The 12,003-nt window shown below is 33.0% G+C and overlaps 1 protein-coding gene and 49 non-coding genes across 50 annotated transcripts; 19 read left to right on the top strand and 31 right to left on the bottom strand.

Moving 5' to 3' along the window:
- Positions 1-142: 142 nt before the first annotated feature.
- On the bottom strand, positions 143-163 carry 21ur-1264. Its single transcript, NR_066729.1, has one exon.
- Positions 164-467: 304 nt separating this feature from the next.
- Positions 468-488, bottom strand: 21ur-13784. Its single transcript, NR_066728.1, has one exon.
- A 401-nt stretch (positions 489-889) lies between these two features.
- Positions 890-910, bottom strand: 21ur-1050. Its single transcript, NR_066727.1, has one exon.
- Positions 911-1,181: 271 nt separating this feature from the next.
- 21ur-1331 lies at positions 1,182-1,202 on the bottom strand. The gene has a single exon (NR_066726.1).
- Positions 1,203-1,636: 434 nt separating this feature from the next.
- Positions 1,637-1,657, bottom strand: 21ur-6671. The gene has a single exon (NR_066725.1).
- Positions 1,638-1,658, bottom strand: 21ur-8508. Its single transcript, NR_066724.1, has one exon.
- A 108-nt stretch (positions 1,659-1,766) lies between these two features.
- Positions 1,767-1,787, bottom strand: 21ur-4491. The gene has a single exon (NR_066723.1).
- Positions 1,788-2,137: 350 nt separating this feature from the next.
- 21ur-7877 lies at positions 2,138-2,158 on the bottom strand. Its single transcript, NR_066722.1, has one exon.
- Positions 2,139-2,159, bottom strand: 21ur-12635. Its single transcript, NR_066721.1, has one exon.
- A 369-nt stretch (positions 2,160-2,528) lies between these two features.
- Positions 2,529-2,549, bottom strand: 21ur-2455. Its single transcript, NR_066720.1, has one exon.
- On the bottom strand, positions 2,532-2,552 carry 21ur-13479. Its single transcript, NR_066719.1, has one exon.
- A 123-nt stretch (positions 2,553-2,675) lies between these two features.
- On the bottom strand, positions 2,676-2,696 carry 21ur-6935. The gene has a single exon (NR_066718.1).
- Positions 2,697-3,054: 358 nt separating this feature from the next.
- On the bottom strand, positions 3,055-3,075 carry 21ur-4420. Its single transcript, NR_066717.1, has one exon.
- Positions 3,076-3,300: 225 nt separating this feature from the next.
- 21ur-4480 lies at positions 3,301-3,321 on the bottom strand. The gene has a single exon (NR_066716.1).
- A 406-nt stretch (positions 3,322-3,727) lies between these two features.
- On the bottom strand, positions 3,728-3,748 carry 21ur-5050. The gene has a single exon (NR_066715.1).
- 21ur-14601 lies at positions 3,729-3,749 on the bottom strand. Its single transcript, NR_066714.1, has one exon.
- Positions 3,750-3,877: 128 nt separating this feature from the next.
- On the bottom strand, positions 3,878-3,898 carry 21ur-991. Its single transcript, NR_066713.1, has one exon.
- On the bottom strand, positions 3,881-3,901 carry 21ur-12397. Its single transcript, NR_066712.1, has one exon.
- On the bottom strand, positions 3,882-3,902 carry 21ur-10996. Its single transcript, NR_066711.1, has one exon.
- A 52-nt stretch (positions 3,903-3,954) lies between these two features.
- On the top strand, positions 3,955-3,975 carry 21ur-14202. Its single transcript, NR_066710.1, has one exon.
- Positions 3,976-4,257: 282 nt separating this feature from the next.
- 21ur-4466 lies at positions 4,258-4,278 on the bottom strand. The gene has a single exon (NR_066709.1).
- 21ur-14403 lies at positions 4,275-4,295 on the top strand. Its single transcript, NR_066708.1, has one exon.
- Positions 4,296-4,517: 222 nt separating this feature from the next.
- On the bottom strand, positions 4,518-4,538 carry 21ur-1236. The gene has a single exon (NR_066707.1).
- Positions 4,539-4,596: 58 nt separating this feature from the next.
- On the bottom strand, positions 4,597-4,617 carry 21ur-1518. Its single transcript, NR_066706.1, has one exon.
- 21ur-10240 lies at positions 4,602-4,622 on the bottom strand. The gene has a single exon (NR_066705.1).
- A 354-nt stretch (positions 4,623-4,976) lies between these two features.
- On the top strand, positions 4,977-11,996 carry uroc-1 (putative urocanate hydratase). The gene is made up of 10 exons (NM_001392450.1): positions 4,977-5,019; positions 5,403-5,529; positions 6,330-6,601; positions 6,648-6,789; positions 6,836-6,964; positions 8,357-8,649; positions 8,921-9,262; positions 9,315-9,436; positions 11,186-11,479; positions 11,621-11,996. Exons 2-10 carry the CDS (start codon positions 5,404-5,406, stop codon positions 11,911-11,913), a joined length of 2,013 nt encoding a protein of 670 aa, NP_001379267.1. The 5' UTR covers positions 4,977-5,019; position 5,403; the 3' UTR covers positions 11,914-11,996.
- On the top strand, positions 5,359-5,379 carry 21ur-806. Its single transcript, NR_066704.1, has one exon.
- Positions 5,808-5,828, bottom strand: 21ur-7767. Its single transcript, NR_066703.1, has one exon.
- 21ur-13057 lies at positions 5,812-5,832 on the bottom strand. The gene has a single exon (NR_066702.1).
- 21ur-13464 lies at positions 6,273-6,293 on the top strand. Its single transcript, NR_066701.1, has one exon.
- 21ur-10247 lies at positions 6,275-6,295 on the top strand. Its single transcript, NR_066700.1, has one exon.
- Positions 6,276-6,296, top strand: 21ur-603. Its single transcript, NR_066699.1, has one exon.
- Positions 6,279-6,299, top strand: 21ur-14356. The gene has a single exon (NR_066698.1).
- On the bottom strand, positions 6,969-6,989 carry 21ur-5045. Its single transcript, NR_066697.1, has one exon.
- On the bottom strand, positions 7,001-7,021 carry 21ur-15074. Its single transcript, NR_066696.1, has one exon.
- 21ur-1978 lies at positions 7,318-7,338 on the bottom strand. Its single transcript, NR_066695.1, has one exon.
- On the bottom strand, positions 7,569-7,589 carry 21ur-849. The gene has a single exon (NR_066694.1).
- On the bottom strand, positions 7,956-7,976 carry 21ur-13353. The gene has a single exon (NR_066693.1).
- On the bottom strand, positions 8,276-8,296 carry 21ur-348. Its single transcript, NR_066692.1, has one exon.
- 21ur-5953 lies at positions 8,717-8,737 on the top strand. Its single transcript, NR_066691.1, has one exon.
- On the top strand, positions 9,517-9,537 carry 21ur-4934. Its single transcript, NR_066690.1, has one exon.
- 21ur-8500 lies at positions 9,642-9,662 on the top strand. Its single transcript, NR_066689.1, has one exon.
- Positions 9,804-9,824, top strand: 21ur-1909. Its single transcript, NR_066688.1, has one exon.
- Positions 9,885-9,905, top strand: 21ur-14588. The gene has a single exon (NR_066687.1).
- Positions 9,886-9,906, top strand: 21ur-2837. The gene has a single exon (NR_066686.1).
- On the top strand, positions 10,804-10,824 carry 21ur-11887. Its single transcript, NR_066685.1, has one exon.
- On the top strand, positions 10,862-10,882 carry 21ur-9789. The gene has a single exon (NR_066684.1).
- On the top strand, positions 11,199-11,219 carry 21ur-5731. Its single transcript, NR_066683.1, has one exon.
- Positions 11,588-11,608, top strand: 21ur-4343. Its single transcript, NR_066682.1, has one exon.
- On the top strand, positions 11,591-11,611 carry 21ur-2623. The gene has a single exon (NR_066681.1).
- Positions 11,997-12,003: the final 7 nt, after the last annotated feature.

The raw sequence follows: 12,003 nt of genomic DNA, 5'->3' as shown, positions 1-12,003 counted from the left end.
TTGTAAAACATAAGTATAAGATTTTCCGTAAAATTCGATAGCAAGTTTTGTCTTGTTCTGGCACTCCTAGTGGTCCAATAGCACACCTCAAATATTTTAGTGTTAAAGTTTTTAAAGCATTTTCGGTTTATTCTTGCGAAAATTGATTTTGTGCAAAGACGAACTGAACAAGATAAAAATTTCGTTTTTATAAAAACTATTTGAAAATGTATAATTGTAAAATTTTGTTTTTTTTTTTCGAAAAGTGCAATTTTATTGCAAACTTGCAGTTTTTTGTTTACACTCCATAATTGGAAACAAAAGTAATTCGGCTGTCGACGCCAGAAGAAATTTTTCTACCAGCCGTAAAACCCAGAGATAAGGATTGTAAATTTGTCAGCCAGTGACCGTGAGACTAGAAAATTAAATTACTGTTTCAGCTTATGGTTATGCACAAAAAAATGCTATTTTTTGTTTGGCAGTTTGTTTCCGGAAATGAATACGAAAAACCATCGAAAAGTGGATTTTTTTTTACATAACCACAAGCTGAAACTGTAATTTAATTTTGTAGTCTCACGGTCACTGGCTGACAAATTTACAATCATTAGCTCCAAAATTTCCACATGGTTTTCTTAACAGCTGCGTAGCATAAAGAATAGTTTTAGGTCAAGCAGCGACCTTTATTGTAAGAAAGGTAAAAAGCAGTCCACATGGGCTGCTATAAATACATAAGAAAGGGGGCGGAGAAACTGTAGGAATGGCGGGGGCAAGAGCACTTAGACAAAAGGTATTGTGATAAAATCAAGATCAAATATTGCTGATATGAATCATATGGGAAACAAAAGATGAAAGAAGAGATAGAAGAGTACGAGTTCTCGTACATAGCACATCTTAATAATTTTAAAACTTTTCGAATAGAACAACACGCTGAGCAAAAATAAATAAAATGTGTTTTTATAAAAACCAGTTGAAATTGTAAAACTCTGTTTTTTTTTCAAAAAAATTGTAATTTTATTCCAAACTTGCAGTTTTCGTTTACATAACATTTTTAGTTTGGATTAGAATCGGATCCTCAATAGTAAGCAGGCGCGGTTTCATGGACCTGACGCCTGTCTCAATTCTGCCTGACTCGGACCAGCCTAACGCCGCTGTTAAGCATTTTGACGTGAGGGTTCTATTATTTTGTTGAAAATCAAATTAAGAACGGAAGAAAAGTAGTCATAATGAGAAATAAGAATTTTCACTCGTACATAGCAACTAGTTGAAACTGTAATTTAATTGTATAGTCTAACGTTCAATTTGAGCCGAATTTGCAATTCTGAGCTTGAAGTAAAAATTGTGCATGTGGTTAGGGTGTTCCCGATAAAAACATAATTTTCTAGAGCTCTACCTTGTTCTGGGGGTTCAAAATTCTGGTGTCCCAGAAGCACCCCTAAAATAATAAAGTATCAAACTTTTAAAAGTGTTTTTTTCGATGCTCTGTTTTTTTCGGACCAAAAAAAAAACAAAAACTATATTTTTAAAAAATATGTTTTTGGTCCAAAAATCAAATAGATTTTTTTTGATTATATTTTTGATCAAAACTTTGTTTGATATTTAACAGATAGCTCACATAGTATAGAACAAATAAATTTACCTTTTTTATTTATTCACAGAAGAAGAGAGAACAGAAGATCAAATACAGCAAAAAATTATGTTCATTTTTATAACATCTAGTTGAAACTGTCAAATCAAAAAACTACAAGAATTCAAAGTTTTGCAATTTTATGGTGTTTCGTAGACTTTTGTTGTTCTAAAAATGTTTCTCAGTGAACATAAGGAAATTGCACTTGTACATAACAATTAGCTGAAACTGTGATTTGAATTTGAAGTCTCTCAATCAATTTCAGCTTAACTCGCGATTCTGGTCTAAGTTATCTTTTCAAAATTCAATTTTTATTATTAGGGTTCATTCCGTTTTTTCGGGCAAAAGGAGTTTTTCAAAAAAAAATTGTATTTTGTAGTCGGAAAAATTATTTTTAAAACTTTAATTTTTTTTTGGTTTCAGAGCTCAAAAAAGTTTTTTTTTTTGTTTTTTTCCCGTAATTTTTTTTGAAGCAAATCTAGTGATGAACTAAACCAAAAAAAGTTAAAAGTAAACTTTTATAAAAGAAAGTTGAAAAGCTAAAAGACAACCAAAATGAGAAATACGATATTTCACTTGTACATAACAATTTGCTGAAACTGCAATTAAATTTTATAGTCTCACGGCCAATTTGACCCGAATTTGCAATTTTGAGCTGGAAGTAATCCTGGTGGCCCGACTGTCTCAGTAAATTTCATCTTGTTCAGTTCAATTGTCCTCCACAGATTCACAAAATCTTGTGCATGTGGTTCGGGTGTTCCCGAAGAAACATAATTTTCTAGAGCTCTATCTTGTACTGGAGCTCCTCAGAATCCAAGTGGTCCAGCAGCACACCTCAAAAAATTTTTTTGGTATTCAAAAACTATTTTTCAACAGCCTACAATATAAAAGAAATAAATTTAACTTTTATATTCATTCACAGCATGGAGCATAGAACTGACAATGAATAAAGCAAAGAATCATGTTCACTTTCATAAGATCTAGTTGAAACTGTCAAATCCCACGCTTCTAGAATTCAAAATTATGCAATTTTATTATGCAAATTATATAGGTTTTTCGTAGATTTTTGTTTTTTGTCCAAATTATTAATGTACTGAGCATAAAGAAATTGCACTTGTACATAACAACTAGTTGAAACGGTTTTTTAAGTTTACAGTCTCACAGACAGTTTCAGCTGAATTCGCGATTCTGAGCTTGGTTTTCATTTCAAAATTCAATTTTTATTATTAGGGTTCATTCTGTTTTTTCGGGCAAAAAGGAGTTTTTCAAAAAATTGTATTTTGTAGTCGTAAAAATTAATTTAAAAGTTATAATTTTTTTTGGGTTCAGAGCTCAAAAAAAGTTTTTTTTGCCGTAATGAACTAAACGGAAAAAGTCTTAAAAACTTTTATAAAAGCTAGTTGAAACCTTAAAAAACGGTGCAAGAATTGAAAAAAAAAACTAATTTCATAGTTAAGATAGAAGTCGGGTTAGCAACCGAACAAAAAAAAGAAATTTCTTGTACATAAGCTGAAACGGTAATTTAATTTTTTTTTATTTTTAGGATGTTCCCGATGAAACATAATTTAGTGGAGCTCCGTCATGTTCTGGTAGTCCAGCAACATACCTAAAGTATTTTTTGTATTGTTTTTTGTTTTTGGACGAATTTTAATTTTCAGTCGGGGAGTTTAAAACAAAATTCGTAGTTTTTTTTTTTGGTTCTTTTACTAAGATTTTTACTAAATCAAAAACAAATGCCATTTTTATAAAAACTAATTGAAACTGTCAAATTGTAAAAATCTGTTTTTTTTTTCAAACATTGTGATTTAATTACAAACTTGCAGTGCCGTTTACATTCCATATTTGGATTGGATTAGAATTGGATCTTCCATAATAGGTAGGCGCGGTTTCAGGGACCTGACGCCTGCCTCGAATCGCATTTTTACGTTTTTTTCTCATTTCAATAATTTTGTTGAAAATCAAATTAAGATATGAAAAAACAAATAGTTCGTGTATGTTTTAGAATAAGGCGCGTATTGAGGCAAGAGGCAGGCGGAGATCGCCTTAAGGTCAGGCAGGTGGGAATTTGAACGCCTTCATGGAAACCTTAGTTTTTGTAATTAACAAGACATTTTGTAATTTACAGCAAATATCAGAAAAAGATTAATGAGAAATAAGAATGTTCACTAGTACATAGCAGCTAGTTGAAACTGCGATTTTATTTTATAGTCTCACGTTCAATTTGAGCCAAATTTGCGATTCTGAGCTTGAAGTAAAAATTGTGCAGGTGGTTTGGGTATACCGTGAGACTATCCAATAAATTTACAGTTTCAGCGTGTTGTACATAAGAACACGCTGAAACTGTAATTTAATTGGATAGTCTCACGGTCAATTTGACCCGTGTTTCGGGTGTTCCCGTAAGAAACATAATTTTCTAGAGCTCTATCTTGTACTGGAGCTCCTCAGAATCCTGGTGGTCCAGCAGCACACCTGGAGGACTAAAGTGCTGAACTGTTCTCTTAAATGTTCTGTTTTTTTTCGGGCCAAAAACCAAAAGAAAACTATATTTCAAAAAAAAAACTTTTTTATTTTTATTTTTGATCAAAAACTTTTTTTGGTAAGACCTTCCTCCTGTATTTTTTTTCAATTTCAAAAATTCTGCAAGAATTCAAAATGTTGTAATTTTAGTCGCTTCAGTGAGGAAATATAAAACTGCATCTACATAGCAACTAGCTGAAACTGTAATTTTTTATTTCATAGCCTCACGGTTAATTTCCACTAAATTCGCGTTAAATCCAATGTTCTATTTTATAATTTTTTATGGATGCTTTAAGCAAAATTTGGTATTTCTTTTCGAAATTCTTCGGACCAAAAAACAAACAAAAAACAGAAAAAACTGTTTTTCCAAAGATTTTAATTCGTTTTACAGTTTTAACTTACAAATGTGATGTAGGTAGTAAGCAACAAATAAATTGCAGTTTTATAACAACTAGTTGAAACGGTCAAATTTATAAGCTCTGAAAGTTGTGTTTCCAATAAAACTCTTAATATATATCACCGATTTATAACAACTAGCGGAAACAGTAACTAAAAAATTAATTTTATAAATAATTTTAAAGTCCCAATGTTCTATTTTCGAATTCTACCCAATCGCGAGATTCTGCATTCAGATCTTATCATCTTTCTCTTCCAAATACACACACACACACCTTGAAACTAACCAATAAAAATGCAATCATCCGACCGTTTCGTCGTCGTCAAGGATCGTAACCTGGAACCAGAAGACGAGAATCATCAAAACAGAGAATTTTATGGCGGTGATCTATTGGGCGGGAAGGAACATACCACGTGGGAGAAGGGGGAGGAGAAGTCGAACATTCACGAGAAATCTTTCATTGCTGATCAGAATAAGTTCGGTTTTGTTGGCAAATTTTGAGGTTAGTTTTTTGATGAGTGCCGAAATTTTACCGAAATTTGGAATTCGGCAATTGTCAATTTTATGAACTATACCAATAAATTGTATTAAAACTTCTAGAATGCTCTAGAAAAATCTGGAAACTACTAGAATTTTCTAGAACAAAACTGGAAACTTCTAGAAATTTCCAGAGAAATCTATAAACTTCTGTAATTTTCTAGAAAAATGTGGGAACTTTAAGAATTTTTTAGAAAAATCTGGTAACTTCTAGAATTTTCTAGAAATTTTTTTTTAAATTTTATTTTTTAAAAATTACTGTTTCATCACATTGAGAAAATGTTTTTACTGTTGATTTTTCTAATTTCGTATACTGTTGACTCGGTTTGTGAAGACTCAATTTTCCAGCATGAACATCCCATCTCTCTTCGTCGACCCATTCTCTCCGCTCCTCGAGCATCCAACGGAGCAACGTGCCAAGAATGTGGCTCACGCACCAAAGCGTCCGTGTAATCTTACACAGACAGAGAAAATGGTAATAAATTTATCTTTGAAAAGATAAAAAAAATGTACTGTTTCATTAAAAACGTTTAGGCACTTGACTTGGAATTTTTTCTTTTCAAATGAATTTTTTGAAACTGCAAAAACAGTTTCATTGTTTCATTGAGCGCTTTAAAGAAGACTGTGAAACATAATCTTTGACAAGTTGGCTGAAAATGAGCCTAAACTAACAAATTTTTTAGAAAAATTTGGCTAAACTCTGAAATTTTTTGCCTAGTTTTTAATAAAATTAGCTTTTTTTTGTTGCATCAAGAAGTTTAAATGCTACACTGACTAACTAATAGAACTTTTTACAAATTGAAATGCAATATTTGGAACAGTGAACATTTTTACCTTTAATTTTTCAAATCTACTCCTAATTATGGTAAACTATTTGCAATGAGATCAATGTTATAATTTATTGTTCCGACATCTCCCGGGTTGCACAGTGTTCTCTGTGCTCGGCGCAATTTGGGAGATACCAATTAATTGAATGAAGTTGTTGTGCCAATTCTAGTTCAGAAAAAAGTAAGAGAAGACTGTAACAAAATTTACAATTTTTTTGCAATTTTGGAGCAGTTTTTGAAGTCGGTAGGCTATGTAGTTTTCGAGATCAAGAACAATCAAGAAGATCAAGAATCAGATCAAATTTTAATTTAGGAGCTGAAAAGCTGTTGGCTATTAGTTACAAAAGTCTGTTTCACTTACTTGATAAAATACAAGTGGAATTCCAAAATTTATTGTTTCGAACTTCAATGCAGGTCCCAACCAGCTTCAACTATAAAATTCTTCCAGCTCGCCGTCCGCAATGCTCTCCGCTACATTCCAAAAGAGCATCACGTCCTTCTAGCCACCGAGTTCGCTGAAGAGCTCAACACCTATGGACACATCTATGGGTATCGGTTCATGCCAAACTTTGATCTATTCGCGCCGCCCGTCTCGGAGATCGGAGCTCATTGCGAACAAGCATCGGCTATCATTTTGATGATTCTAAACAATTTGGACAAGCGGGTTGCCCAGTTTCCACAGGAATTGGTGACTTATGGAGGAAATGGTCAAGTTTTTAGGTTAGCATGGGAATCTTTCTGAAATGCTTGAGAAATGATATTTCAGCAATTGGATCCAATTCCGTCTGGTTCTTCGTTACCTCTACACAATGACTGACCATCAAACTTTGGTGCTCTATTCCGGACACCCATTGGGCCTATTTCCATCAACCCCGGACTCGCCAAGAATGACTGTTACTAATGGAATGGTAGGCCTTTGGAAACTAGGATGCTTCGTACATTTTGACATTTCAGATGATCCCGAGCTACTCGACAAAGGAGCTGTACGACAAGTATTTTGCATTAGGAGTGACGCAGTACGGACAAATGACTGCTGGAAGTTTCTGTTATATTGGACCACAGGGAATTGTACACGGGACTACGGTAAGCCGTTAAATGGAGTTTGGCATTAAAACACCGTATTACCGTCAAATTTAATGAACACACTAAAACAGTCAAATTTATTTTGGAAAATGGGCAAAGCAGAAGGTTTTCAGTATACAACGGTTTTAGATGGAATTTCAAAGGCAAAAATTCAAGGATTTCAAGATTTTTGTTTTTTTTTCTGAATATGATTCTTGTCATTTATATAATCCAAACTGCACCAATGTAGTAGAGAAGTGACTCAAAGAAAACATGTTATTTCTAATAACTAACTCAGCCCTAAAATATACGGACACTGTGAAACATTAAATTTTTGTAAATTTTATTTTTTTTTTTAAATAGTTATATAATGAACCAAAGCTGAAGTTTTGGCATTAAACACCTTATTACTGCCAGAATATATGAACACACTGAAACAGTAAATTTTATTCTGGGATATGGGCTACACAGAAGGTTTTCAGTATACAACGGTTTCAGATAGTATTTGAATGATTTTTGTTAAGTTTTTGTGTATTATTCTAGTTATTTTATAATCCAAACTCCACCAAAGTAGTAGAGAAGTGGCGTCAAGAAAACTTGATATATTGCTTTAATTTATAGCGGTGTTCTCTTGAAAACCTTCCTAATAGCTAACTCTCTAAGTCCTAAAATATGTAGACACAATGAAACAATAAATTTCTGAAATTTGTAATTTTTTTTTCAAGAGTTACATAATGAACCAAAGCTGATAATATTTTGTCCCACTGAAAAAATTTACTTACTTCAACTAACCACAGTATTTATTAAAGAGTGATAATTTAACAAAAATTTAGTTCCAGACACTTAGAAGATGACAAAATTTTTGATTTTAGCTGAAAATGAGACCTTTTTTATCAGAACTTTGAACCGCCATAACTTTTTTTTTTGAGAAATTTTCAAAATGTCTCGTTACGAAATTCAGTAGTTTTTGGGGAATCTTGGGTCGGAAAAAGCAAAATCTCAGATTTCGGTACTCCACCTTAAATAGAGTCGAATAGCTATCTTACAAAGCCCTAAAATATGTAGAAACTGTGAAAAAATAAATTTTTGTAAATTTTATTTTTATTTTTTCAGTAGTTACATAATGAACCAGAACTGATAACATTTTTTTTTAATTTGAATTTCGTAATTTTCTTAAGGTTTTTCAAAATTGACTTATTAGAAGCAGAAAGTTGAAAGTCTTTTCACTTTATAATATTTTAAAGAAATCTAAATGATTCGAGACCAGATGCAACAGATTACAGCTTTTCTACCCATATAGAAAAATAGTGACGTCACTATATGAGTTTTTCTCGATCTATTCTTCTTGTCCGATTAATTTCATCACAACTCTCCTGAATTTCTGAACCCCCTGAAACAGTAAAAATTCTCCAGATCACAGTCCTCAACGCTGGTCGTCGTATGGGACTGGATTCCCTTGCTGGTAAGGTTTTCGTAACTGCAGGACTTGGAGGAATGAGTGGAGCTCAACCAAAAGCAGCTAAGATTGCTGGATGTATTGGAGTTATTGCGGAAATTAGTGATACTGCATTGTTGAAACGTCATCAACAGGGATGGTTGGATGTATATTCGAAGGATCTTGAGGAAATTGTGAATTGGATTAAAGAGTACAGAGAGAAAAAAGAGGCAATTAGTATTGGATATTTGGGGAATGTTGTTGACTTGTGGTGAGTTTTAGAAAATTTTACTGTTTCAGAAAGTTGTTAAATTTTTTTATGAAAGTGTGAAAGGCGATCTACGGAGCAAGAGGGAAAATAATTAAAGGAAACGAGAAAAGCGGAAAAAATTGTAATACAAATAATATATCTCATAGTTTCGGAACCAAGATTTTTTTTAAATTACAGAATTTTTTACAAAGATTTTTCACAATTAATAAACTTGGTAAAACATTATTCACAAAAATTCTAGACAAAAAACTATGAGTTTTCAAAATTCCAGGGAACGGCTCGCCGAGGAACCGGAATGTCTTGTAGAACTGGGAAGTGACCAAACTTCTCTCCACAATCCATTCCTTGGAGGTTTTTACCCTGCTGGACTCACTTTTGAACAATCCAATCAAATGATGACTTCTGATCCTGTAAAATTCAAAAAACTTGTTCAAAACTCTTTAATCCGCCAAATCGCCGCCATCGACAAGATTGCTGCAAAGGGAATGTACTTCTGGGATTACGGTAATGCTTTCCTTTTGGAATGCCAGAGAGCTGGAGCCAATTTGCTCAGAGAGGATGCTCAGGATGATAAATCGTTTAGATATCCAAGTTATATGCAGGATATTATGGGGTAATAATTATTTGAAAAGAGTACAATTTAAATAAAATAAATTCTGTTTCAGAGACATCTTTTCAATGGGATTTGGACCATTCCGATGGGTTTGTACTTCTGGAAAGCCGGAAGATTTGAGATTGACTGATCAGACAGCATGCAAGATTATTGATGAGTTGAAGGATACTGATGGTGAGTGCTTTTATGTTGTAACAAAAAAATCGACTGTTTCACTATGGCTATATGTATGTTCACTATTTTGAGAAATTTGATGGGTTCAGTGTGTGTATCTTTGAAATTTAGTACTAATCTCATAAAATTGAGCATTTGTTGGCGAGAAATCATATATATGCTGTTTCATATTGTCCATAAAACTGCCGACGAATTTTGACTTTAATTTTTAATATTTGTTAGGAAATTTAGGGATGTGAAGCTGTTGAAAAAAAAAAAGAAAAACGAATAGCCAGTGTAATATTCTTGAAACCGTAAATAACTACTAAATAAAATAGCGTACTGTTTCGAGAAGTTTATATAATTTTCGCTTTTTGAAAGAGGTTATTCCGGAAATATTGCTAAAAAAAAGCAGAAAACTTCTACAATTTCGCATAGTCATTAAAGTATGTTCGATTATTTTATTTTATTAATTTTGCTGAATTAAAAAATAACATATTAAAGGTGGAGTACCGAAATTAGTGACTCTGTTTTCTTAGACCAAAATGAGTCCAAACCTACCGAATTTTGTAATGAGACGTTCTGAAAATTTCTCAAAAAAAAAAGTTATGACGGTTCAAAGTTTTAGAAAATAAGGCCCATTTTCAGCTAAAATCAAAATTTTTTCCAACTTCTCGGTGTCGCAACGTCTGGAATTGAATTTTCATTTATTCATCACTTTTTAATAAATATTGTGGTCATTGATTGGGCGTTTATTCGTTGATTTAACTACATTTATGGTCTTTGGGGCACAAATAAAAGTTACATTTTGTGCCTCACTGACCATAAATGTACTTAAATCAACGAATAAACGCCCAATCAAAGGCCACATTATTTATTAAAAAGAGATGAATAAATAAAAATTCAATTCCAAACGTTGCAACACCGAGAAATTAGATAAAATTTCGATTTTAGCTGAAAATGGGCCTTATTTTCTAAAACTTTGAACCTTCATAACTTTTTTTAAAGAAATTTTCAGAACGTCTCATCACAAAATTCGGTAGTTTTGGGCTCATTTTGTTCTAAAAAAACAGAGTCTCTAATTTCGGTACTCCACCTTTAAGAGTAGAAACATGTAGTTTTAGGGGAACTCATCAGGTTATTTATCAAATTTATGCTTGGAAAAGTTGAAAGTCTACCGAAAATGTCTTTTCCGCTGAAAAAAATTAACATCGTTCCCGGAAACCCGGGATATGTCGTACCATGATGAACAATTCACAAAGTGTCGACCGCAAAGCAAGTATACCAAAACGAGAGATAGGAGATGCGGTTTGAAAACAAGTTGAATTTGAGAATTTTTCACTGTTTCCAACTTTGCATTTTAATTTGTAACGTATTGTATTAGACAATTTGTAAAAAATTATGTTTTTTATTATCTTCAAAATACTATGATCCTGAATGAATTATTTGAAATGGGTACCCTTAACTTTAACAAATATTCGCTCTTAAAAATTCTGAGAAAATTTGCAAAAAATCACCACGTCTTCTTCTTGAATGGGTACCACTGAAAATTAATTGGGTTGTTATTTTTATTCCGAAATATACTCACACTGCTGCCAAGTTTTGAAACTTTCTGTTTCTAGCAGAGACATTGATTTTTTCATTTTGAGAACCAAAAATCGAATCATTATTTTTTGCTAGTTTAATAAGGCTGAGCAAATCAAACCACCAACTCCAAATTTCAAAGCACATTTATCATGTTTCATAGACTCTGTTAAACCAACGTTTCAGTCCCCGAATACGTGAAACAGCAATATTTGGACAACAAGAAATGGATAGAAGAAGCCGAGAAAAATAAGCTCGTCGTTGGCTCACAGGCACGGATTCTATATTCGGATCGTGCTGGAAGAGTTGCATTGGCTTCTGCATTCAATGAGCTCGTGAAATCTGGAAAAGTGTCGGCTGCAATTGTAATTTCAAGAGATCATCATGATGTTTCTGGAACTGATTCTCCATTCCGTGAGACTTCAAATGTTTATGATGGAAGTGCTTTTACAGCTGATATGGCTGTACAGAATTGTATTGGTAAGTGGATAGGGGCTACATATTTAAAAAAAAACAACAATTTATAATTTTTCAAAAATTTCACTGTTTCGCATTGTTCACAAAAATGAAATCAATATTGAGTAAAACTGATCCACAATGACTGTTTCCTTTCCATTTCAGGTGACTCATTCCGTGGTGCTACATGGGTTGCCCTTCACAATGGTGGAGGTGTTGGATGGGGTGACGTCATCAATGGAGGTTTCGGTATTGTTCTTGATGGCTCAAGTGATGCTGCCCGCCGAGCTGAAGGAATGCTCAATTGGGATGTACCTAATGGAGTTACTCGTCGTTCTTGGTCTGGAAATGCAAAGGCTCAGGAAGCAATTCAACGTGCTGAAAAACAAGTTGATGGGCTTAGAGTTACATTGCCAGTGGAAGCTGATGAGGAATTGTTGAAGAAGTTGAAATTTTGAATTTTTACTTTGATAAATTGAATTTCTGAAATTAATTTTTAATTTTAAAAAATACTTCGTTCCAATAAAAGTTTATTATTGTGCTTCCTT

The sequence above is a fragment of the Caenorhabditis elegans genome, chromosome IV (assembly GCF_000002985.6).
Source record: "Caenorhabditis elegans chromosome IV".
Lineage (NCBI taxonomy): Eukaryota > Metazoa > Nematoda > Chromadorea > Rhabditida > Rhabditidae > Caenorhabditis > Caenorhabditis elegans.
Note: the sequence above shows the minus strand (reverse complement) of the source record. Positions and strands in the feature narration are given on the sequence as shown.

Bases quoted from the DNA above. Each gene is read 5' to 3' on its own strand.
- uroc-1 (NM_001392450.1), top strand. From the start codon at position 5,404: ATGAACATCCCATCTCTCTTCGTCGACCCATTCTCTCCGCTCCTCGAG. The intron at 6,602-6,647 runs GTTAGCATGGGA...ATGATATTTCAG, and splicing joins GGAAATGGTCAAGTTTTTAG to CAATTGGATCCAATTCCGTC. The intron at 11,480-11,620 runs GTAAGTGGATAG...TTTCCATTTCAG, and splicing joins GGCTGTACAGAATTGTATTG to GTGACTCATTCCGTGGTGCT.